General features: G+C 40.5%; 1 protein-coding gene across 1 annotated transcript; it reads left to right on the top strand.

The window, feature by feature from the left end:
- The first annotated feature begins 1,921 nt into the window (after positions 1-1,921).
- Positions 1,922-27,518, top strand: LOC108411737 (flocculation protein FLO11-like). Its single transcript, XM_037543134.1, has 9 exons — positions 1,922-2,020; positions 6,220-6,289; positions 8,243-8,347; positions 17,680-17,784; positions 19,164-19,268; positions 25,354-25,458; positions 25,557-25,679; positions 26,122-26,174; positions 26,361-27,518. The coding sequence occupies exons 1-9, from the start codon at positions 1,922-1,924 to the stop codon at positions 26,649-26,651; spliced, it is 1,056 nt and encodes a 351-aa protein (XP_037399031.1). The 3' UTR covers positions 26,652-27,518.
- The last annotated feature ends 301 nt before the right edge of the window (positions 27,519-27,819 follow it).

A 27,819-nucleotide genomic window follows, 5' to 3' on the forward strand; every position in this document is an offset into this window, starting at 1 on the left:
TCTATATCACACAGATCAACCTCAGAGTTACTAGTGAGTAGATATGAATGAAATTCATCTGTTTACATTCAGAGTCTTCTATATATTTTATCATTTTAAAGTATAACCCCAATTCCAATGAAGTTGGGAAGTTGTGTAAAACAGAAATAATAACAGAATATGATGATTTGCAAATCCTTTTCAATCTATATTCAATTGAATACACTACACAGACAAGATATTTAATGTTCAAACGGATAAACTTTATTGTTTTTTTTGCAAATATTCACTCATTTTCAATTTGATGCCTGCAACATGTTCCAAAGAAGTTGGGACAGGTGCGTGTTTCCCACTGTGTTACATCACCTTTCCTTTTAACAACACTCAATAAGCGTTTGGGAACTGAGGACACTGATTGTTGAAGCTTTGTAGGTGGAATTCTTTCCCATTCTTGCTTGATGTACAGCTTCAGCTGCTCAGCAGTCCGGGGTCTCTGCTGTTGTATTTTGCGCTTCATAATGCGCCACACATTTTCAATGGGAGACGGTCTGGACTGCAGGCAGGTCAGTCTAGTATCCACACTCTTTTACTACGAAGCCACGCTGTTGTAACATGTGTAGAATGTGGCTTGGCATTGTCTTGCTGAAATAAGCAGGACATCCCTGAAAAACGTCGCTTGGATGGCAGCAGATGTTGCTCCAAAACCTGTATGTACCTTTCAGCATTAATGGGGCCTTCACAGATGTGCAAGTTACCCCAGCCATGGGCACTAACACACCCCCACACCATCAGAGATGCTGGCTTTTGAACTTTGCGCTGATAACAATCCGGACAGTCCTTTTTCTCTTTGCCCCGGAGGACACGACGTCCATGATTTCCAAAAAACAGGCGTTTTTTTTTTTTTTAGCATTCCTCAACTTTCCCTGTCATTTGTTGCCCCTTTCCCAACTTCTTTGGAACGTGTTGCAGGCATCAAATTCAAAATAAGTGAATATTTGCAAAAAACAACAAAGTTTATTTGTTTGAACATTAAATATCTCGTCTTTGTAGTGTATTCAATTGAATATAGGTTCAACAGGATTTTCAAATCATTGTATTCTGTTTTTATTTATGTTTTACACAACGTACCGACTTCATTGGAATTGGGGTTGTAAGATCTTTACAGTCTTATAAGATCCTATCATTGAATTTCATTGAGTCTGCAGTTTGGAAAAAGTCTGTCTAACAAAAGCAGATTGAGATCAAAGTCTGTTATTTTGTTTATATCCTCAAATATACACAAAACAACTACATCAAAATGCACAAATAACTATTTTAAATGTAGTTTGTTTTTATAACTTACTCATCACTTACTTACTTTATAACTAACTTACTTACTTGGGTGGTTGGTTAGTGTAGTGGTTAACACCTCTGCCTTGTAGACTGGGGTTCAATCCCCACCACGGCAAACACCCTACACTATACCAATAAGAGTCCTTGGACAAGACTCCTAACACCGCCTTGGCCTACCTGTGTAAAACGATCAAATTGTAAGTCGCTCTGGATAAGAGCGTCAGCCAAATGCCGTAAATGTAAATGTACTGATTAAGAAATAAGGACAGTTTTATGATGATGTGCAATGACAACTGAAGAGACTTTTTTCCATCATCTCCATGAACAAAATGACTGGTTGCCCTTGATTAAGGCACCTAACCCCCAACTGCTCCCCGGGCACTGCAGATAGAGCTGCCCACCGCTCTGGGCAAGTGTACTCACTGCCCAGTTCAACTCCAAAGAGCACAGAAACAAACTCATCTACATCTACAACCGCAAGAGTCCCTCATTTAAGACTTCAACAGATATAATATTCAGACTGTATATGTCCTGGTAATCTGGGGTCAGTCAGCAATAATGACATCTACACAAACACCTAAACAAACTGACATTTTCCCTTCAGGTCCAGATGTTCTACCACAGTCATCAACACCTATCAGTTCATCAACCACACAACCAACCACATCCTCAACTCCTGAAACCACATCATCTCCACTGTCCACTACAGGTATTAACATTTTGTACTTTTCTTTTTGTTGGGTACTTGATGTAATTAACTGAAACTTGGGGTAAGGAAAATATCTGGAACCCCTCCTAACGCCCTATAAATTCACAGCTTGTATTAAATAATGATGAGTGACTGTTAATACCTGATTAGTTCGTTATCAGTCAATTGTGATTTAAGAGCTAATACATGCCTTATTAACTATTGTTATTACAAGGGATTCTCATCACATTTGTAAGACAAAGAGAACAAGATTGCTCAGTGCTGTTGTTACACACATTGTGCTGTAGATGGCAGTAGAGGCCTTCTGACACAGATTAGCACAGAATCAGTGACATGAACATGAATATTCAACTGGAGTCATGCATATTCATTAATGTCAGCAGCAGACAGTTCTACTAATCAAATGCTCAACACATGTACAACACTAAACAGTGACCTATATACTGACACAGACTAAGGGATGGTCAATGAATATGGATTCCCCTGCATTAATTTGATAAGTGTAATATGACTAGAGACGTGCCTCCTGCCTTAAAATCATATCGTCTTAAAGAGGCTCTGAGATAAAATATTAAAATGCTTCCATGAAGGAGTTTTTGCTTTTGTAGGTCTTCACTGTAAAAGGCCGTTACTGAGATCACTGGGAAGGTTTCAGTGAGTTTCCACAGCAGTTCTGCCTCCATTGAGTCTGTATGAGTGAGTTTGGAGAGCAGATCTATGTCGTTACGAGTTTTGATCATGTTTAGACTGAGGACACCAGGCCGAGTGGTCATTCCTACTGCAGTACAGTTCAGCTGTCTTTCTATGTGCTGCACTCTAGATGGCACTAGTGAGTCCTTTTTCAGTCCAGCTCACAAATGACATCACAGCACTGCTGTCCTGCATTGGAAATACACATATAACACATATATTTAGACGTGAGTTGAGGGCGTCATCAGAGAACAGAGAAGAAACGGAAACCAAACAAAGATAAAACACTATAAAGTGGTGAAGAAGCCTGGTGAACTCTGTAGTTTGTCACACAATCAGACCAAATAAAGCCAGTCAAAGTGAGCACTCAGTAAATTTACCAACAGAAATGGTTTGACAAACAAACTTTCAACGTTTTTTTGCATTTCATTGTTGCAGCAGGCAGAGAAGAAAATCTTCACGCTTTCTCCCATCGGGTGCTAAAAGGGAAATGGGCGGGTTTATCGTTCTGCTTAGTTGAACCACAGGCAAGATATACTAAGACTAAGATACAGAATAGACAGTTAAGCACATCTAATACACTTGACCTAGAGGTAATATGGATAAAGCTGGAATGACTTTGAAGATCCTCCTCATCTTCACCCTCTTCCTGATTTCAGGCAAGGAGATGCTCTTCTAAATAATCAGCACTATCAGCAGCGTCAAATGAAGCCTTTACTCAGATGGACATTTGTCCTCTTTTAGTAGGTGGAGGAGAATCAGGGAGAGTGATGGGATATTCAGGAGGAGGAGTCCTCATCAAGTGTAAATATGAGACACAATACACATCAAACCCAAAATACCTCTGTAAGGGTTCATGGCCAGGGCTCACATGTACTGATCAAATCAAGACAGGAATTCAAAATGAGTGGATAAACAGTGGAAGATTCTCACTGTTTGACGACACCAGTGCTGCACAGTTCTGGGTGGTGATCAGGGAGCTCACTGTAGAGGATTCTGGAACGTACCAGTGTGGAGTTGATAGAAATTTGGACTTTGACATCTACACACCAGTGGAACTGAAGGTAGAGGAAGGTGAGTCTCTCCCACCACTGCACCTGTTTATTATCCTAAACGTCCTGTATCATTAGCATCAGCTGCAGTGAGGATGACTGCACATGAGACAAAGTGGGAATTATGTTCTATTTGGCTGAATAAGAAGACAAAAGACATTATCTCTCTCTTCACAGACTCCTTGCCAGTCCATCTCATCTCTGACTGGATAAGTCCTGTTTAATACCAGCTGTGGAAATGCATTTGTGTATTTTCTCATATGTAATAATGACTGTAGGTTTATTAGATTCTACATACTTGGTATTTGTCAAAAGTACTTTTTGTGATGTTGGCAGATCCAGCCTCATGTTTCCCCAATTCTCCCAGATTTCAAAACTTCTTACCATCCAGTTTTCATTAGTCAAGTACATTTTAAAATGACTTTGTGTGTCCCTAGAAACTCTGAATACAGACTTCTCCTGTATTCATTTAGTAGAAATATACAGATCCTTCATGCCTCAACCTCCAAAAAGTACTTACAGAAGAAGGGTGTGGCCTGCAGAGAAGTGGCAGAATATGCAGAGGGAGGAGTCGTAGTCAAATGAAGATATGAGGGATAATAAACACACATCTGTCTGTAAAATAAGAAAGAAATCAGTGATATGTTGTCTACACTGTGTAGGTGAGTTTTAACACTTTCATCTGATTGTCTTTGATTGACCGATCAAGACTACGCAAAGAGCGTCAGTGTGACTGGCCATGTAGGAGGAAGTGTCAACATCAGCTGCAAATACCCACAATCCCAACGCAGTCACCCCAGGTTCCTCTGTAGAATGATGGGCAATGGTGACTGTAATTATGAAACATCAGTTAAAGAGAGCAGAAGATGGAGAAATGAGGGGAAACTCTCTCTACATGATGACAGAGCAAAGCAGATCTTCACTGTAAGCTTCAACCATCTGACTGAGGGAGATTCTGGTGAATACTGGTGTGGAGCTGAATCAGACTGGACATCTGACCATGGATACAAGGTTTTTATCAACCAGATCAACCTCACAGTTACTGGTGAGTAGATATGAATTAAACTAATCTGTTTACATTCAGAGACTTTCTTCTATATATTTTATCATTTTAAGGTAAGATCTTTACAGTCTTATAAGATTCTATCATTGAATTTCATTGAGTCTGCAGTCTGGAAAAAGTCTGTCTAACAAAAGCAGATTGAGATCAAAGTGTTATTTTGTTTATATCCTGAAATATACACAAAACAACTACATCAAAATGCATAAATAACTATTTTACTTACTCATTAAGAAATAAGGACAGTTTTATGATGATATGTAATGACACCTGAAGAGACTTTTTCCCATCATCTCCATGAACAAAACGACTGGCAACATCATCAACATCACCATCAAGTTCAACTCCAAAGAGCACAGAAACAAACTCATCTACATCTACAACTGCAAGAGTCCCTCATTTAAGACTTCAGTAGATATAATATTCAGACTGTATATGTCCTGGTAAACTGGGGTCAGTCAGCAATAATGACATCTACACAAACACCTAAACAAACTGACATTTTCCCTTCAGGTCCAGATGTTCTACCACAGTCATCAACACACATCAGTTCATCAACCACACACCTAACCACATCCTCACCTCCTGAAACCACATCATCTCCACTGTCCACTACAGGTATTAACATTTTGTACTTTTCTTTTTGTTGGGTACTTGATGTAATTAACTGAAACTTGGGGTAAGGAAAATATCTGGAACCCCTCCTAACGCCCTATAAATTCACAGCTTCACCTTTGGTTCCTGTGACGAAGGGTCGCAATCCCCACCACCACCCTAACTCCTCCCTGTTCCTTGGTCCTACATCAGTCCTACTACAGTTTTGAGGGTCTGGCCTTTCAGCTACAGGCAGAAACTGCCCAGCACTCCAGCCCAAATTCTTAGACTTCTCCCCCTTCCTCAGTCAGTCTTCCCTCATACTCCTCTTGCCTGAGCTCACAAACAAGAAATGTAAATCAAATGGACAGATTCATGCACAGCAGTTAAGTTAAAAGTAATGTACACACTCCAACAGACTAAGGGCTGCTGAGTGAATACGGATTTCCCCTGCATTCATTTCTTTAGTTGTAATATGACTAAAGACCTGCTTACTGTCTTAATATCATTTTCCTCACAGATATGATCTTAAAGTACTCAGAATTGAGCCAAAATACTAAAGAACTTATATAAAAGACATTTCTTTTGTAGGTCTTCACTGTAAAAGGCCGTTACTGAGATCACTGGGAAGGATTCAGTGAGTTTCCATAGCAGTTCTGCCTCTATTGAGTCTGTATGAGTGAGTTTGGAGAGCAGATCTGTGTCGTTACGAGTTTTGATCATGTTTAGACTGAGGACACCAGGCCGAGTGGTCATTCCTACTGCAGTACAGTTCAGCTGTCTTTCTATGTGCTGCACTCTAGATGGCACTAGTGAGTCCTTTTTCAGACCAGCTCACAAATGACATCACACAGATCAACCTCAGAGTTACTGGCTGGTAGATATACATTAAACTAATCTGTTTACATTCAGAGACTTTCTTCTATATATTTTATCATTTTAAGGTGAGATCTTTACAGTCTTATAAGATTCTATCATTGAATTTCATTGAGTCTGCAGTTTGGAAAAAGTCTGTCTAACAAAAGCAGATTGAGATCAAAGTCTGTTATTTTGTTTACATTCAGGCCCGTAGCCAGCATTGTGATGGGGGGGGGATCTTTTTCCCCCAAAAGTGGACTTCATTTGGCTCTCTACTCCAATGCCCCCTGAATACACGAGCACACTTCAAACCTTTTAATTTAGACATATTTTATTCATTATAAGTTTGTTGTGAGTCTGTTGTTGCTGTCCTTATTTGTTCGTCTGTTGCTCCCCACTGTTAACATAAATTTGATATAAATGTAAGTGTTACTCAAACTTCCTACATCTGTGATGTGACTTCATTGTCTGTCTCTGTTGCTCACCTCAGTTGTCTGTTGCTATGTTCCATTGTCTCTGTTGCTGCCCTCCATTGTCTGTCTCTGATGTCGCTGTACTTTATTGCCTGTCTCTCTACTGTTGACATAAATAGATAAGAATTACTTCATGAGGTACACTATCGGTATGGTCATTAAAACTTAAACATCAATTTATATCGTTATTAATTGAAGTGTTCCGTCTTATTCAAATCTTCCTACAACTGTGCTGGGACTTCATTGTCTCTCTCTGTTGCTCACCTAGGTCTGTTGTTGCTCTCCCTCCTCTGTATCTCTGTTGCTGTCTGTCTCTGTTGCTTTTCTTCATTGTCTGTCTATTTTTCCTCTCCATCTTTTGTATCTCGCCTTCTTTTTCTTTATTTTTTAATTGGGTCTTGCCTTCACTGTCTGTCTGTTTTTCCTCTCCTTTAGGGTCATTTTACGGGAAATCGGACACTTTGGAACTCAACCGACACAGATTTTAATCAATCTTTGTGTGCCTTTTTAGTGGCAATGTAGAACCCCAGAACTGCATTTGCATGAATCTGCCACTAATATAAAGGGAGAAATGGACTAAGAATGTTTTAAGTAAGAGGGTAGGGCACTACACATTCAACCTTGATTATGTCCATTTAAATTACAAACCGATGGTTTTGATGCTTTTTGAAAGCTCTTTTCTGGCTCTACACAGAACACAAACAACACTGAACTCAACAGTTAGGCCCTTTTTAGTGGCAAGGTAGAACTCCAAAACTGCATTTGCATGAATCTGGCACTAATATTTCAGAGGTTGTTCATGACATTGCAGGCTATGTGTGGAAAAGATACTGACCATTTTAAAACAGTTCCGTTTTCGCTCCTTGTCTTCTTTTTTTACCCATTTTCTCAAGTAACTTAATCCCCTGATTCTTATTCTTTCCACTAGCTAACAACAGAAATGGGGGAATTACCGCCACCTACTGGATTGGTGTAAAACAGTCTGAACAAAATGTGTGAGGGGGCGGCGGGGGGGTGGGGGGGCGAGGGTCGAACGAACACTTCGATCCCCCCTGGCTACGGGCCTGTACATCCTCAAATATACACAAAACAACTACATCAAAATGCATAAATAACTATTTTAAATGTAGTTTGTTTTTATAACTTACTCAGAACTTACTTACTTTATAACTAACTTACTTACTTGGGTGGTTGGTTAGTGTAGTGGTTAACACCTCTGCCTTGTAGACTGGGGTTCAATCCCCACCAGGGCAAACACCCTACACTAAACCAATAAGAGTCCTTGGACAAGACTCCTAACACCGCCTTGGCCTACCTGTGTAAAACGATCAAATTGTAAGTCGCTCTGGATAAAAGCATCTACAATTGCAAGAGTCCCTCATTTAAGACTTCAACAGATATAATATTGATACTGTATATATCCTGGTAAACTGGGGTCAGTCAGCAATAATGACATCTACACAAACACCTAAACAAACTGACATTTTGCCTTCAGGTCCAGATGTTCTACCACAATCATCAACACCCATCAGTTCATCAACCACACAACCAACCACATCCTCAACTCCTGAAACCACATCATCTCCAATGTCCACTACAGGTATTAACACTCAATGTAGAAACAAAGAACCTCTGTCTTTATATTGTTTGTTGGACCAAATGATCAGATTGATGTTTGTATCTGATTCTCTACTTTAGGTTCTCCACCTCCAGCATTTCCAGTTTCCTCTGTGGTCACTGGTGTGTCTGTGGCTGTGCTGCTGCTCCTGATTGGACTCTTATTCTCCGTTGTGACTCTTAGAAAGAGAAACAAGACTCGAGGTACCACCACACACAAACATATACACACATTGGGTACTTAGACTTACACACACTGTTACTTGACCTACTAACTTCATCATAGGAAACAATGTTTAGTGAAGACAATTTCAGTCCTGTGGTTTTGAGCTGATTTATTACAAATTCCATTCAGTCACTGGACAAATTACTGGATTCTCCCAAACACTTTTCAGATCTGTGTGTTCAGAAGTGAGAGCAGCATGAATTAAACACATTCATTAGAGAAAAAAAGAAGAAATTCACTAGGCCTCAGTGGACTAACAGTGATGGACACATGCTGCCCTCTGCTGGCTATAAATGAACACGTGTCCAAACAGATAGAAGAAGGGCAGACTACATTATATATCATTTACTACTGAGCACAATGTCTTTGCCAATTCTTCATGTAGAGCTGAGCTTTTGGATTTTTTCATCCTCCTCAGGTCCAGCATCAATCCAAAGCCAATCACACAGAGGCTCCTCAGACAACCACACAGTGAGTCATGATTGTTATTTCAATGCAGGATCTCATTGTAAAAGATACACTAACGACATGTTTAATAACGAGCTGTCAAAAACTGGGAGACTGACCTCTAACTGCTCTATAAGGGCTACAATAGCTCAGACTACTTCAATTGAATTTGAGTAGTTTCTATTGTCTTTTTAAATCTCTGCTTCTCAGGTTTCCCGTGATGTCTATGTCTATGAGGAGGTTAAAGACATTCCTGTCTCAGATGCTGGAGCTTCCACAGTCTACTCTACTGCTGAACTACCGACAAACCCCTCAGAACCTTCTCAGACTCTTTATGATAATGTCCAGTTATCCACAAACCCCTCAGAACCTTCTCAGACTGTTCCAACATACACAACCGTGAATTTCAGCAAGAATGCAGATAGTTCTACTGATGCTGTTCCCATGGCAACCATCAACAAGGAGAACGACTCATGTGACTACGCCACAGTCAAATGTTAGTGGAAGTAGTTTTCATGCTACGCTTGTATTCTCACCCATTTACTAGTCTTTTATTTCTTGAAGTCTGTAAATGTGTTATTTGTCATTGTGGTTAACCGCTTAAATGTCCAGGGTCCACCGACAGGCCCAAAGAGTCGATCAGCTAGTTTACATTGAAGATCCTGTAGTTATTATATAATAAGCTTTAGTATGTAATAAGCCTTGGATTTTAAGTTGATCATATGATGCATGAAGTGTTTTGCAATTGGTGAAACACGCGGGTGTTTTGTGTGATTTGTTGTTTTATATGTATATGGTAGAAGAATGCACAGCTACAGGTTATTTTAGCTCATTTAGTAAAACTAAATGTCCAAAAGTTTGTGGACACTGCTTCTTATTAGTGACTTTGGTTGCTCACAGCTTGTATAACCCCCATAGAAAAGCACTAACCAATAGAACGGGAGGCTCTGGAGCAGCCGCACATGAGCCTAAGGTCACCATGCCCAACGAATCCCAGCATTGAGCTGAGGAGCAGAGCTGTGTTCCCTGGAGTGATGTCGCTCCATCCCACACCTTTGGGATGAGTTGGAGTGATCAAGCGCTGGTCATCAAACATCAATACCTGATCTCACCAGTGCTCCCACTGCTAAATGCAATCAAATCCTCACAGCAATATTACAATATTTAGCGTAAAGCCTTCCCCAAATAGTAGAGACACGTACTGCAGCAGAGGGGAACAAACTCCATTTTAACAGTCTTTTATCTGAAAGAAACATTGGAGGAGTATGTGTCCACAAACTTTTGGCCATATAGTGTATTTCTGAAGAATTACTCAGTAACTGCTATGAAACAAATATGTAAGCTGTATAGTTAAAAGACTGAATCATAACATGCGTAAAAGCTTATTAATGTAAACTGATATGTAACCTGTGCTGTCTCTTCATATGGCGACACTGAAGGTATGCAATATAAGACATATTGTACGTTCCATTGAGCTCCTCTAGAATTGGTAATAAATTAGACTAAGTGATCCTTATTAGTCCCATAATGGGGAAATTTTACCCCCCCATTTAGCCCATTAGTGAATTGAAACACGACATACGCACTAGTAAACACACACACTAGGGGGCAGTGAGCACACCTGCCCAGAGTGGTGGGCAGCCCTATCCACAGCACCCGGGGGTTAGGTGTCTTACTCAAGGACACCTCAGTCACGTACTGTGGGCTCTGGGAATCGAACCCGGTGACCTTCTGGTCACAGGGCCAGTTCCCCAACCTCCAGCCCACGACTGCCGCAAGCTAATTGTGTAACATTACTCAGAAGGGTAATTAAATATTTTAAACACATTTCAAAGCAGCGTAGACAAAGGAGTTTTTACGTAGCAGTATAAAGGCGGTGCTTTCATTGTCTGCTTCAGAAGAATTATGGGTGTCTTTCCAGATTACAGGTCATTGTATTCACAGCTTTCTCAACCAGTTTTATGAAATGTACACACTTCGGAGTTCGCTCACTCTAGGGTCATTCTGTTCACAGAACAAAATAACAAACTGAGAAAACAGTATTACTGGAAATGACTATAAAAAGTCATATAAACTGTAAGCAATGCTTCCAAAGTGAAGTAGGCCAAAGGAAAATAAACAACATTGCAGCACACGAGCCCTGAGAGAGAGCGTAGAGAGACAGCAGGGAGCACCTTAACCCTACTTTGCCTCTCTGTGCTGAACTAAGTTTGTATCTTATTAGATAATAGCAGTGTTCATTCATACTGTCCTTCTCATCCTGTGCTGTAGATGGCAGCAGAGGCCTTTTGACCCAGACCAGTACAGGATCAATGACATGAACATGAATATTCAACAGTGGAGTCAAACATATTCATTTGGAGTCAGCAAAGCAAAATTATGCTCCTCAAATGCTGCTCTTTGAAAGCATTAGATGAAAGCAGGAAGGGCATAGAGGAGAGAAGAAGGAAGGGTGAGAGTTCAGTTGCAGTTTGAGTCGTATTTTCTGGAAATCTGAGCACAATGTGTAACTTTATTGAGATCTCCACTTAAACTGGAGATGCATGTGAGATTACTGAGGTGTTTTTCACAGGAGAAACATCTGAGCAGCAGGAGAGACTTGAACAAAAGCCTTTCCATCAGGGGGTGTCTTCACAAACCCTCTCCAAGTAGCACTGCTGATCTAGGGTCAGATTTCTCCCTTATTTACAGATACTTTTAGATTAAGATTAAGATCAAGAGACCCTTATTAGTCCCACAACGGGGAAATTTCACCTCCACATTTTAACCCATCCGTGCAGTGAAACACCACATACACACTAGGGGGCAGTGAGCACACTTGCCCAGAGCAGTGGGCAGCTCTATCTGCAGTGCCCGGGGAGCAGTTGGGGGTTAGGTGCCTTAATCAAGGCACCGCAGTCACATCTTGTCTGCTCAGGGGATTGAACCGATCGCAAAGCTGGTTCCCCAAACCTCCAGCCCACGACTGCCCCCCTTTACTGACAGGACCAGATCCTAGATCACCACTTCTGCTCTGAGAAGCTTTGAGAACACATGCACTGGTCTCACTGTTGTCCAGGAGAAGGTACGGAGATGGTAAGGAGACCTCTTTACTTTTGAGAAACTTTTGTGCAGTGAAATAGACACTCATACACTACAGTACAGTTAAACAGAGGAGTGCAACAGCCTTAATGAGGATCAACACAATTCAAAGCCACTGTTCACTATTTTACTGCAGTGAATTTGATTGTAAGCATTTTAATCACCATTTTGCTCACACTTACTGCACACATCATCATGCTGAAATATCTTCAGCCGTCACGGTATCAAAAAGGAAGGGAGCATGTCATTAGTTTCCGTCTGAGGTGTTGCTGGAGATACAGCACAGTCACAGAGACAGAGAGAGTGGAAGTGGACGTCTCAGGGCATCTGGCCAATGATATCTGTCTGAGCTGGTTAGTCTGTGATCCTGAACTCAGAATGAAGATCCTCCTCATCTTCACCCTCTTCCTGATTTCAGGTAAGGAGATGCTCTTCTAAATAATCAGCACTATCAGCAGCGTCAAATGAAGCCTTTACTCAGATGGACGTTTGTCCTCTTTTAGTAGGTGGAGGAGAATCAGAGAGAGTGATGGGATATTCAGGAGGAGGAGCCCTCATCAAGTGTAGATATGATACACAGTACACATCAAACCAGAAATTTCTCTGTAAGGAGTCATGGCCAGGGCTCACATGTACTGATCAAATCAAGGCCGGAGTTAAAAATGAGTGGATAAACAGTGGAAGATTCTCACTGTTTGAAAATTCTGTACACATTTTATCAAATACCACAATGTTTTGTGTTTCTCGATACAACCAACATCCAGATTAAATACCTGGAATCGGAAAATGAGCATTTGTCATTGAATTTCAACTGCAGTTTAGATTTATGCAGGGTTTGAGAGGGAGGTGGGGAGATTCAGTCTACCCATTTCCTCCACTGACCAATCACATTCAGTCTACCCATTTCCTCCACTGACCAATCACATTCAGTCTACCCATTTCCTCCACTGACCAATCACATTCAGTATACCCGATTCCTCCACTGACCAATCAGATTCAGTCTAGCAAATTCTTCCACTCATCCATAGGTTCCAGTCTTTTAGAGTCTGAACCCCAGCACAGTTTATCTGTCTGGAGAGTGAAGAATCAAGCCTACTAGGTTCACTATCAGAGTGCAGTTTGAATAGTTGCTTATAACTATTTATCAGGTTGAAGGCACCTTTAAACAGGACTGTAAATATTACATGCAGCACAACTAAAGTTGGTGTTTTACACTGACAAAAAACTTTACTGTTGAAACTTTTAATCTTTTACTTAAACCCTCCAACATCACATAACCACACTGTAAACATAATGGTAGACATCATATGCTGTCATTAGTTTTCATGACTCATTATTTTCAGTGATATTGCAGCATCATGTTTCCATAATCAAAAAATGTCATGGTAAACCAAAAAGTACTGTGTGATGTAAAATGTTATTACAGAAAAAACTATGATATCTGTCATAAAAATAGCTGGAAACATGGATATATGGATATATGGCACATTACATCACTCAGATGATGAATAATGACAGCATTAAACATGTTCTGTCAAACCTACACGTTTACATGGATTAATTATGTACTATATTATGCATGTTTTGTCAATATTTATGGGCAAATAAGTGAATATGAACTGGTATTTCCAGATTAGAAGAATGGTGAGAATACGACGTTCACAGCCTTCTCTTAGGCTTTATTCTCTTGTGGATAGAATCAATACAGTTCTCACTCATTTACACTTCCCACCTTTATCCTCTAGATGGCAGGACGGTCTTAAAAATAAAGGGGTCAACAAGGGTTCTTTGGTGCAATGGCATAGAAAAATAAGAACCATTAAATGATGCTTCTTCAAACAATCATTTGTGTTAATTAAGTGTCCAAGTGACAAAAAAAAACATTCTTTTTATATTTTCAATCTCCACCTGGTCTGCGGTCAGACGTTCTCACACATAGTCACGTAAATATGTGGAGGTTTTTCTAGCAGAGTATCACCATGAACTTCAATAATCCATTAAATCCCCTTTCTGTACTCCCCTCGGTAAGAATACCACAGTGATGTGGGAAGTAGGGGCAGTGAGGGAGCTGGAACCCCAGATTTCAGGATGGAGTGTGTTCTTCAAATGTATTAAAATAAATAAATAATTAAATAAAGACAAATGCAAGTTAACAATTTACCATCCAAAGAGCAAACCATATACAAACAGGAAGAGATGCTGCCGCCTTCTCTGGGCTAAAACTCTTCTGAGATGGTCTCATGCATATTGTGTGCTGTGCAATAAAGACCACCTGGCTCGTTATCAGCTCACAGTTCAAAAGCCATGTGTGATGGTAGAGAGGTGCATTAGTGTACATGGCATGGCTGACGTGCACGTCTGTGAGGGCACCATTAATGCTGAATGATATATACAAGTACATAACATACTTGTTGTCTTACAACAGCATTGCTCTGTAGTGAAAGAGTCTGGGCTAAAGTGGACAGCCTGCAGTCCAGACCTATCTCCACTCAAAACAAACAAACCAAATATAACAAAACAAAATATATGACAAAGGAGACCCCAAACTGTTGAGCAGCTGAAATCCTACATCAAGAATTGTTGAATTGTTTGATTTTCAAAACTACAGCAGTGTCTCCTCAGTTCCCAAACGCTTACAGAGTGTTGTTGGGGCAGTTGTGGGCTGGAGGTTAGGGAACTGGCCCTGTGACCGGTTCGATCCCCAGCGCCGACAGTCCATGACTGAGGTGTCCTTGAGCAAGACACCTAACCCCAATTGCTCCCCGGCGCCGTGGATAGGGCTGCCCACTTAAATGATCTTAAAATAGTTTCAGAATTGAGCCAAAATACTAAAGTACTTATATAAAAGACATTTCTTTTGTAGGGCTTCACTGTAAAAGGCCGTTACTGAGATCACTGGGAAGGTTTCAGTGAGTTTCCTCAGCAGTTCTGCCTCCATTGAGTCTGTATGAGTGAGTTTGGAGAGCAGATCTGTGTCGTTACGAGTTTTGATCATGTTTATACTGAGGACACCAGGCCGAGTGGTCATTCCTACTGCAGTACAGTTCAGCTGTCTTTCTATGTGCTGCACTCTAGATGGCACTAGTGAGTCCTTTTTCAGACCACCTCACAAATGACATCACAGCACTGCTGTCCTGCATGTGAACTACACATATAACACATATATTTAGACGTGAGTTGAGGGCCTCATCAGAGAACTTTCAAAAAACAGAAACCAAACAGAGAAGATCAAGACAAAACACTATGAAGTGGTGAAGAAGCCTGGTGAACTCTGTAGTTTGTCACACAATCAGACCAAATAATGCCAGTCAAAGTGAGCACTCAGTAAATTTACCAACAGAAATGGTTTGACAAACAAACTTTCAAAGTTTTTTTGCATTTCATTGGTGCAGCAGGCAGAGAAGAAAATGTTCACACGGGTGCTAAAAGGGAAATGGGCGGGTTTATCGTTCTGCTTAGTTGAACCACAGGCAAGATATACTAAGACTAAGATACAGAATAGACAGTTAAGCACATCTAATACACTTGACCTAGAGGTAATATGGATAAAGCTGGAATGACTTTGAAGATCCTCCTCATCTTCACCCTCTTCCTGATTTCAGGCAAGGAGATGCTCTTCTAAATAATCAGCACTATCAGCAGCGTCAAATGAAGCCTTTACTCAGATGGACATTTGTCCTCTTTTAGTAGGTGGAGGAGAATCAGAGAGAGTGATGGGATATTCAGGAGGAGGAGTCCTCATCAAGTGTAGATATGAGACACAATACACATCAAACCAGAAATATCTCTGTAAGGGTTCATGGCCAAACTGTACTGACAAGATCAGGACAGATGCTAAAAATAAGTGGATAAACAGTGGAAGATTCTCACTGTTTGACGACACCAGTGCTGCACAGTTCTGGGTGATGATCAGGGAGCTCAATGTAGAGGATTCTGGAACGTACCAGTGCACAGTTGATAGAAAAGAGCAACAAGACGTCTTCACACCAGTGGAACTCAAGGTAGAGGAAGGTGAGTCTCTCCCACCACTGCACCTGTTTATTATCCTAAACGTCCTGTATCATTAGCATCAGCTGCAGTGAGGATGACTGCACATGAGACAAAGTGGGAATTATGTTCTATTTGGCTGAATAAGAAGACAAAAGACATTATCTCTCTCTTCACAGACTCCTTGCCAGTCCATCTCATCTCTGATGGGATAAGTCCTGTTTAATACCAGCTGTGGAAATGCATTTGTGTATTTTCTCATATGTAATAATGACTGTAGGTTTATTAGATTCTACATACTTGGTATTTGTCAAAAGTACTTTTTGTGATGTTGGAAGATCCAGCCTCATGTTTCCCCAATTCTCCCAGATTTCAAAACTTCTTACCATCCAGTTTTCATTAATCAAGTACATATTAAAATGACTTTGTGTATCCCTAGAAACTGTGAATACAGACTTCTCCTGCATTCATTTAGTAGAAATATACAGATCCTTCATGCCTCAACCTCCAAAAAGTACTTACAGAAGAAGGGTGTGGCCTGCAGAGAAGTGGCAGAATATGCAGAGGGAGGAGTCGTAATCAAATGAAGATATGAGGGATAATAAACACACATATGTCTGTAAAATAAGAAAGAAATCAGTGATATGTTGTCTACACTGTGTAGGTGAGTTTGAACACGTTCATCTGATTGTTTATGACTGACAGATCAAGACTACGCGAAGAGCATCAGTGTGACTGGCCATGTAGGAGGAAGTGTCAACATCAGCTGCAAATACTCACAATCCCACCGCAGTGACCCCAAGTTCCTCTGTAGAATGATGGGCAATGGTGGCTGTAATTATAAAACATCAGTTAAAGAGAGTAGAAGATGGAGAAATGAGGGGAAACTCTCTCTACATGATGACAGAGCAAAGCAGATCTTCACTGTGAGCTTCAACCGTCTGACTGAGGGAGACTCTGGTGAATACTGGTGTGGAGCTGAATCAGACTGGACATCTGACCATGGATACAAGGCCTATATCACCCAGATCAACCTCAGAGTTACTGGTGAGTAGATATACATTAAACTAATCTGTTTACATTCAGAGACTTTCTTCTATATATTTTATCATTTTAAGGTAAGATCTTTACAGTCTTATAAGATTCTATCATTGAATTTCATTGAGTCTGCAGTTTGGAAAAAGTCTGTCTAACAAAAGCAGATTGAGATCAAAGTCTGTTATTTTGTTTATATCCTGAAATATACACAAAACAACTACATCAAAATGCATAAATTAATTTTCTTACTCATTAAGATATAAGAACAGTTTTATGATGATATGTAATGACACCTGAAGAGACTTTTTCCCATCATCTCCATTAACAAAACGACTGGCAACATCATCAACATCAACATCAAGTTCAACTCCAAAGATCACAGAAACAAACTCATCTACATCTACAACTGCAAGAGTCCCTCATTTAAGACTTCAGCTGATATAATATTCAGACTGTATATATCCTGGTAAACTGGGGTCAGTCAGCAATAATGACATCTACACAAACACCTAAACAAACTGACATTTTCCCTTCAGGTCCAGATGTTCTACCACAGTCATCAACACCCATCAGTTCATCAACCACACAACCAACCACATCCTCACCTCCTGAAACCACATCATCTCCACTGTCCACTACAGGTATTAACATTTTGTACTTTTCTTTTTGATGGGTACTTGATGTAACTAACTGAAGCTTGGGGTGAGGAAAATATCTGGAACCCCTCCTAACGCCCTATAAATTCACAGCTTCACCTTTGGTTCCTGTGACGAAGGGTCGCAATCCCCAACACCACCCTAACTCCTCCCTGTTCCTTGGTCCTGCATCAGTCCTACTACAGCTTTGAGGGTCTGGCCTTTCAGCTACAGGCAGAAACTGCCCAGCACTCCAGCCCAAATTCTTAGACTTCTCCCCCTTCCTCAGTCAGTCTTCCCTCATACTCCTCTTGCCTGAGCTCACAAACAAGAAATGTAAATCAAATGTACAGATTCATGCACAGCAGTTAAGTTAAAAGTAATGTACACACTGCAACAGACTAAGGGCTGCTGAGTGAATACGGATTTCCCCTGCATTCATTTCTTTAGTTGTAATATGACTAAAGACCTGCTTACTGTCTTAACATCATTTTCCTCACAGATATGATCTTAAAGTACTCAGAATTGAGCCAAAATACTAAAGAACTTATATAAAAGACATTTCTTTTGTAGGTCTTCACTGTAAAAGGCTGTTACTGAGATTACTGGGAAGGTTTCAGTGAGTTTCCACAGCAGTTCTGCCTCCATTGAGTCTGTATGAGTGAGTTTGGAGAGCAGATCTGTGTCGTTACGAGTTTTGATCATGTTTAGACTGAGGGCACCAGGCCGAGTGGTCATTCCTACTGCAGTACAGTTCAGCTGTCTTTCTATGTGCTGCACTCTAGATGGCACTAGTGAGTCCTTTTTCAGACCAGCTCACAAATGACATCACACAGATCAACCTCAGAGTTACTGGTGAGTAGATATACATTAAACTAATCTGTTTACATTCAGAGACTTTCTTCTATATATTTTATCATTTTAAGGTAAGATCTTTACAGTCTTATAAGATTCTATCATTGAATTTCATTGAGTCTGCAGTCTGGAAAAAGTCTGTCTAACAAAAGCAGATTGAGATCAAAGTCTGTTATTTTGTTTATATCCTGAAATATACACAAAACAACTACATCAAAATGCATGAATAACTATTTTACTTACTCATTAAGAAATAAGAACAGTTTTATGATGATATGTAATGACACCTGAAGAGACTTTTTCCCATCATCTCCATTAACAAAACGCCTGGCAACATCATCATCATCACCATCAAGTTCAACTCCAAAGAGCACAGAAACAAACTCATCTACATCTACAACTGCAAGAGTCCCTCATTTAAGACTTCAGTAGATATAATATTCAGACTGTATATATCCTGGTAAACTGGGGTCAGTCAGCAATAATGACATCTACACAAACACCTAAACAAACTGACATTTTCCCTTCAGGTCCAGATGTTCTACCACAATCATCAACACACATCAGTTCATCAACCACACAACCAACCACATCCTCAACTCCTAAAACCACATCATCTCCACTGTCCACTACAGGTATTAACACTCAATGTAGAAACAAAGAACCTCTGCCTTTATATTGTTTGTTGGACCAAATGATCAGATTGATGTTTGTATCTGATTCTCTACTTTAGGTTCTCCACCTCCAGCATTTCCAGTTTCCTCTGTGGTCACTGGTGTGTCTGTGGCTGTGCTGCTGCTCCTGATTGGACTCTTATTCTTTATCGTGACTCTTAGAAAGAGAAACAAGACTCAAGGTACCATCACACACAAACATACACGCACATTGGGTACTTAGACATACACACACTGTTACTTGACCTACTGACTTCATCATAGGAAACAATGTTTAGTGAAGACAATTTCAGTCCTGTGGTTTTGGGCTGATTTATTACAAATTCCATTCAGTCACTGGACAAATTACTGGATTCTCCCAAACACTTTTCAGATCTGTGTGTTCAGAAGTGAGAGCAGCATGAATTAAACACATTCATTAGAGAAAAAAAGAAGAAATTCACTAGGCCTCAGTGGACTAACAGTGATGGACACATGCTGCCCTCTGCTGGCTATAAATGAACACGTGTCCAAACAGATAGAAGAAGGGCAGACTACATTATATATCATTTACTACTGAGCACAATGTCTTTGCCAGTTCTTAATGTAGAGCTGAGCTTTTGGATTTTTTCATCCTCCTCAGGTCCAGCATCAATCCAAAGCCAATCACACAGAGGCTCCTCAGACGACCACACAGTGAGTCATGATTGTTATTTCAATGCAGGATCTCATTGTAAAAGATACACTAACGACATATTTAATAACGAGCTGTCAAAAACTGGGAGACTGACCTCTAACGGCTCTATAAGGGCTACAATAGTTGAGATTACTTCAATTGAATTTGAGTAGTTTCTATTGTCTTTTTAAATCTCTGCTTCTCAGGTTTCCCGTGATGTCTATGTCTATGAGGAGGTTAAAGACATTCCTGTCTCAGATGCTGGAGCTTCCGCAGTCTACTCTACTGCTGAACTACCGACAAACCCCTCAGAACCTTCTCAGACTCGTTATGATAATGTCCAGTTATCCACAAACCCCTCAGAACCTTCTCAGACTCTTTATGGTAATATCCAGTAATCCACAAACCCCTCAGAACCTTCTCAGACTGTTCCAACGTACACAACCGTGAATTTCAGCAAGAATGCAGATAGTACTTCTGATGCTGTTCCCACGGCAACCATCAACAAGGAGAACGACTCATGTGACTACGCCACAGTCGAATGTTAGTGGAAGTAGTTTTCATGCTACGCTTGTATTCTCACCCATTTTCTAGTCTTTTATTTCTTGAAGTCTGTAAATGTGTTATTTGTCATTGGGGTTAACCGCTTAAATGTCCAGGGTCCACCGACAGGCCCAAAGAGTCGATCAGCTAGTTTACATTGAAGATCCTGTAGTTATTATATAATAAGCTTTAGTATGTAATAAGCCTTGGATTTTAAGTTGATAATATGATGCATGAAGTGTTTTGCAGTTGGTGAAACACGCGGGTGTTTTGTGTGATTTGTTGTTTTATATGTATATGGTAGAAGATGCACAGCTACAGGTTATTTTAGCTCATTTAGTAAAACTAAATGTCCAAAAGTTTGTGGACACTGCTTCTTTTTAGTGACTTTGGTTGCTCACAGCTTGTATAACCCCCATAGAAAAGCACTGACCAATAGAACGGGACGCTCTGGAGCAGCCGCACATGAGCCTAAGGTCACCATGCCCAACGAATCCCAGCATTGAGCTGAGGAGCAGCGCTGTGTTCCCTGGAGTGATGTCGCTCCATCCCACACCTTTGGGATGAGTTGGAGTGATCGAGAGCTGGTCATCAAACATCAATACCTGATCTCACCAGTGCTCCCACTGCTAAATGCAATCAAATCCTCACAGCAATATTAGAATATTTAGTGTAAAGCCTTCCCCAAATAGTAGAGACACGTACTGCAGCAGAGGGGAAGAAACTCCATTTTAACAGTCTTTTTTCTGAAAGAAACATTGGAGGAGTATGTGTCCACAAACTTTTGGCCATATAGTGTATTTCTGAAGAATTACTCAGTAACTGCTATGAAACAAATATGTAAGCTGTATAGTTAAAAGACTGAATCATAACATGCGTAAAGCTTATTAATGTAAACTGATATGTAACCTGTGCTGTCTCTTCATATGGCTACACTGAAGTTATGGAATATAGCACATATTGTACGTTCCATTGAGCTTCTCTAGAATTGGTAATAAATTAGACTAAGTGATCCTTATTAGTCCACTAATGTAGTGAAAGAGTCTGGGCTAAAGTGGACGGCCTGCAGTCCAGACCTATCTCCACTCAAAACGAACAAACATATAACAAAACCAAATATATGACAAAGGAGACCTCCAGTCGTGGGCTGGAGGTTAGGGAACTGGCCCTGTGACCGGTTTGATGCCCAGGGCCAACAGTCCATGACTGAGGTGTCCTTGAGCGAGACACCTAACCCCCAATTGCTCCCCGGGCGCCGTGGATAAGGCTGCCCACCGCTCTGGACAAGTGTGCTCACTGCCCCCTAGTGTGTGTTCACTAGTGTGTATGTGGTGTTTCACTTCATGGATGTGTTAAATGAGGAGGTGGAATTTCCCCGTTTATGGGATTAAAAAAGTATCACTTAACTTAAAAGAAGACGTGATGAAACACAGCGGTGAACACGCCCCCGTCCCAACTTTTTTGATACGTGCTCCTGCCGTCAAATTCAAAATGGGCATATAAGTCTAGAAAATATAAGATTTGAAGTTTCCATATTTGATATATTGTCTTTGTACTACTTTCAGTTACACACAGTGTTTTTATTTATGTCACACAACATCCCAACTTTTTTTAAAAGGGGTTGTATTAAATAATGATGAGTGACTGTTAATACCTGATTAGTTCGTTATCAGTCAATTGTGATTTAAGAGCTAATACATGCCTTATTAACTATTGTTATTACAAGGGATTCTCATCACATTTGTAAGACAAAGAGAACAAGATTGCTCAGTGCTGTTGTTACACACATTGTGCTGTAGATGGCAGTAGAGGCCTTCTGACACAGATTAGCACAGAATCACTGACATGAACATGAATATTCAACAGTGGAGTCATGCATATTCATTAATGTCAGCTAATTTGGAGAAAGCAGCAGACAGTTCTACTAATCAAATGCTCAACACATGGACAACACTAAACAGTGACCTATATACTGACACAGACTAAGGGATGGTCAATGAATATGGATTCCCCTGCATTCATTTGATAAGTGTAATATGACTAGAGACTTGCCTCCTGCCTTAAAATCATATCGTCTTAAAGAGGCTCTGAGATAAATATTAAAATGCTTCCATGAAGGAGTTTTTGCTTTTGTAGGTCTTCACTGTAAAAGGCCGTTACTGAGATCACTGGGAAGGTTTCAGTGAGTTTCCACAGCAGTTCTGCCTCCATTGAGTCTGTATGAGTGAGTTTGGAGAGCAGATCTGTGTCGTGACGAGTTTTGATCATGTTTAGACTGAGGACACCAGGCCGAGTGGTCATTCCTACTGCAGTACAGTTCAGCTGTCTTTCCATGTGCTGCACTCTAGATGGCACTAGTGAGTCCTTTTTCAGACCAGCTCACAAATGACATCACAGCACTGCTGTCCTGCATTAGAACTACACATATAACACATATATTTACACGTGAGTTGAGGGCCTCATCAGAGAACTTTCAAGAAACAGAAACCAAACAGAGAAGATCAAGATAAAACACTATGAAGTGGTGAAGAAGCTTGGTGAACTCTGTAGTTTGTCACACAATCAGACCAAATAAAGCCAGTCAAAGTGAGCACTTAGTAAATTTACCAACAGAAATGGTTTGACAAACAAACTTTCAACGTTTTTTTGCATTTCATTGGTGCTGCAGGCAGAGAAGAAAATGTTCACGCTTTCTCCCATCGGGTGCTAAAAGGGAAATGGGCGGGTTTATCGTTCTGCTTAGTTGAACCACAGGCAAGATATACTGAGACTAAGATACAGAATAGACAGATAAGCACATCTAATACACTTGACCTAGAGGTAATATGGATAAAGCTGGAATGACTTTGAAGATCCTCCTCATCTTCACCCTCTTCCTGATTTCAGGTAAGGAGATGCTCTTCTAAATAATCAGCACTATCAGCAGCGTCAAATGAAGCCTTTACTCAGATGGACGTTTGTCCTCTTTTAGTAGGTGGAGGAGAATCAGAGAGAGTGATGGGATATTCAGGAGGAGGAGTCCTCATCAAGTGTAGATATGAGACACGATACACATCAAACCGGAAATATCTCTGTAAGGGTTCAGGGCCAAACTGTCCTGACAAGATCAGGACAGACGATAAAAATAAGTGGATAAACAGAGGAAGATTCTCACTGTTTGACGACACCAGTGCTGCACAGTTCTGGGTGATGATCAGGGAGCTCACTGTAGAGGATTCTGGAACGTACCAGTGTGCAGTTGATATAAGTTTCTACTTTGACGTCCTCACACCAGTGGAACTGAAGGTAGAGGAAGGTGAGTCTCTCCCACCACTGCACCTGTTTATTATCCTAAACGTCCTGTATCATTAGCATCAGCTGCAGTGAGGATGACTGCACATGAGACAAAGTGGGAATTATGTTCTATTTGGCTGAATAAGAAGACAAAAGACATTATCTCTCTCTTCACAGACTCCTAGCCAGTCCATCTCATCTCTGATTGGATAAGTCCTGTTTAATACCAGCTGTGGAAATGCATTTGTGTATTTTCTCATATGTAATAATGACTGTAGGTTTATTAGATTCTACATACTTGGTATTTGTCAAAAGTACTTTTTGTGATGTTGGCAGATCCAGCCTCATGTCTCCCCAATTCTCCCAGATTTCAAAACTTCTTACCATCCAGTTTTCATTACTCAATTACATATTAAAATGACTTTGTGTATCCCTAGAAACTCTGAATACAGACTTCTCCTGCATTCCTTTAGTAGAAATATCCAGATCCTTCATGCCTCAACCTCCAAAAAGTACTTACAGAAGAAGGGTGTGGCCTGCAGAGAAGTGGCAGAATATGCAGAGGGAGGAGTCGTAATCAAATGAAGATATGAGGGATAATAAACACACATCTGTCTGTAAAATAAGAAAGAAATCAGTGATATGTTGTCTACACTGTGTAGGTGAGTTTTAACACTTTCATCTGATTGTTTATGACTGACAGATCAAGACTACGCAAAGAGCGTCAGTGTGACTGGCCATGTAGGAGGAAGTGTCAACATCAGCTGCAAATACCCACAATCCCACCGCAGTGACCCCAAGTTCCTCTTTAGGAGAGTGGGCACTGCTGACTGTACTTATAAAACATCAGTTAAAGAGAGCAGAAGATGGATAAATGAGGGAAAACTCTCTCTACATGATGACAGAGCAAAGCAGATCTTCACTGTGAGCTTCAACCGTCTGACTGAGGGAGACTCTGGTGAATACTGGTGTGGAGCTGAATCAAACTGGACATCTGACCATGGATACAAGGCCTTTATCACACAGATCAACCTCAGAGTTACTAGTGAGTAGATATACATTAAACTAATCTGTTTACATTCAGAGACTTTCTTCTATATATTTTATCATTTTAAGGTAAGATCTTTACAGTCTTATAAGATTCTATCATTGAATTTCATTGAGTCTGCAGTCTGGAAAAAGTCTGTCTAACAAAAGCAGATTGAGATCAAAGTCTGTTATTTTGTTTATATCCTGAAATATACACAAAACAACTACATCAAAATGCATGAATAACTATTTTACTTACTCATTAAGAAATAAGAACAGTTTTATGATGATATGTAATGACACCTGAAGAGACTTTTTCCCATCATCTCCATTAACAAAACGCCTGGCAACATCATCATCATCACCATCAAGTTCAACTCCAAAGAGCACAGAAACAAACTCATCTACATCTACAACTGCAAGAGTCCCTCATTTAAGACTTCAGTAGATATAATATTCAGACTGTATATATCCTGGTAAACTGGGGTCAGTCAGCAATAATGACATCTACACAAACACCTAAACAAACTGACATTTTCCCTTCAGGTCCAGATGTTCTACCACAATCATCAACACACATCAGTTCATCAACCACACAACCAACCACATCCTCAACTCCTGAAACCGCATCATCGCCACTGTCTGCTACAGGTATTAACACTCAATGTAGAAACAAAGAACCTCTGCCTTTATATTGTTCATTTGACCAAATGATCAGTTTGATGTTTGTATCTGATTCTCTACTTTAGGTTCTCCACCTCCAGCATTTCCAGTTTCCTCTGTGGTCACTGGCGTGTCTGTGGCTGTGCTGCTGCTCCTGATTGGACTCTTATTCTTCGTTGTGACTCTTAGAAAGAGAAACAAGACTCAAGGTACCACCACACACAAACATATATAAACACATTGGGTACTTAGACATACACACACTGTTACTTGACCTACTAACTTCATCATAGGAAACAATGTTTAGTGAAGACAATTTCAGTCCTGTGGTTTTGGGCTGATTTATTACAAATTCCATTCAGTCACTGGACAAATTACTGGATTCTCCCAAACACTTTTCAGATCTGTGTGTTCAGAAGTGAGAGCAGCATGAATTAAACACATTCATTAGAGAAAAAAAGAAGAAATTCACTAGGCCTCAGTGGACTAACAGTGATGGACACATGCTGCCCTCTGCTGGCTATAAATGAACACGTGTCCAAACAGATAGAAGAAGGGCAGACTACATTATATATCATTTACTACTGAGCACAATGTCTTTGCCAATTCTTAATGTAGAGCTGAGCTTTTGGATTTTTTCATCCTCCTCAGGTCCAGCATCAATCCAAAGCCAATCACACAGAGGCTCCTCAGACAACCACACAGTGAGTCATGATTGTTATTTCAATGCAGGATCTCATTGTAAAAGATACACTAACGACATATTTAATAACTAGCTGTCAAAAACTGGGAGACTGACCTCTAACTGCTCTATAAGGGCTACAATAGCTGAGATTACTTCAATTGAATTTGAGTAGTTTCTATTGTCTTTTTAAATCTCTGCTTCTCAGGTTTCCCGTGATGTCTATGTCTATGAGGAGGTTAAAGACATTCCTGTCTCAGATGCTGGAGCTTCCACAGTCTACTCTACTGCTGAACTACCGACAAACCCCTCAGAACCTTCTCAGACTCTTTATGGTAATGTCCAGTTATCCACAAACCCCTCAGAACCTTCTCAGACTGTTTCAACGTACACAACCGTGAATTTCAGCAAGAATGCAGATAGTTCTACTGATGCTGTTCCCACGGCAACCATCAACAAGGAGAACGACTCATGTGACTACGCCACAGTCAAATGTTAGTGGAAGTAGTTTTCATGCTACGCTTGTATTCTCACCCATTTTCTAGTCTTTTATTTCTTGAAGTCTGTAAATGTGTTATTTGTCATTGTGGTTAACCGCTTAAAGGTCCAGGGTCCACCGACAGGCCCAAAGAGTCGATCAGCTAGTTTACATTGAAGATCCTGTAGTTATTATATAATAAGCTTTAGTATGTAATAAGCCTTGGATTTGAAGTTGATCATATGATGCATGAAGTGTTTTGCAATTGGTGAAACACGCGGGTGTTTTGTGTGATTTGTTGTTTTATATGTATATGGTAGAAGATGCACAGCTACAGTTTATTTTTGCTCATTTAGTCAAACTAAATGTCCAAAAGTTTGTGGACACTCCTTCTTATTAGTGACTTTGGTTGCTCACAGCTTGTATAACCCCCATAGAAAAGCACTAACCAATAGAACGGGAGGCTCTGGAGCAGCCGCACATGAGCCTAAGGTCACCATGCCCAACGAATCCCAGCATTGAGCTGAGGAGCAGAGCTGTGTTCCCTGGAGTGATGTCGCTCCATCCCACACCTTTGGGATGAGTTGGAGTGATCAAGCGCTGGTCATCAAACATCAATACCTGATCTCACCAGTGCTCCCACTGCTAAATGCAATCAAATCCTCACAGCAATATTACAATATTTAGCGTAAAGCCTTCCCCAAATAGTAGAGACACGTACTGCAGCAGAGGGGAAGAAACTCCATTTTAACAGTCTTTTTTCTGAAGGAAACATTGGAGGAGTATGTGTCCACAAACTTTTGGCCATATAGTGTATTTCTGAAGAATTACTCAGTAACTGCTATGAAACAAATATGTAAGCTGTATAGTTAAAAGACTGAATCATAACATGCGTAAAAGCTTATTCATGTAAACTGATATGTAACCTGTGCTGTCTCTTCATATGGCGACACTGAAGGTATGCAATATAACACATATTGTACGTTCCATTGAGCTTCTCTAGAATTGGTAATAAATTAGACTAAGTGATCCTTATTAGTCCCATAATGGGGAAATTTTACCCCCACATTTACCCCATTAGTGAATTGAAACACGACATACGCACTAGTAAAAACACACTAGGGGGCAGTGAGCACACCTGCCCAGAGTGGTGGGCAGCCCTATCCACAGCACCCGGGGGTTAGGTGTC

Source organism: Pygocentrus nattereri, chromosome 12 (genome assembly GCF_015220715.1).
Source record: "Pygocentrus nattereri isolate fPygNat1 chromosome 12, fPygNat1.pri, whole genome shotgun sequence".
Lineage (NCBI taxonomy): Eukaryota > Metazoa > Chordata > Actinopteri > Characiformes > Serrasalmidae > Pygocentrus > Pygocentrus nattereri.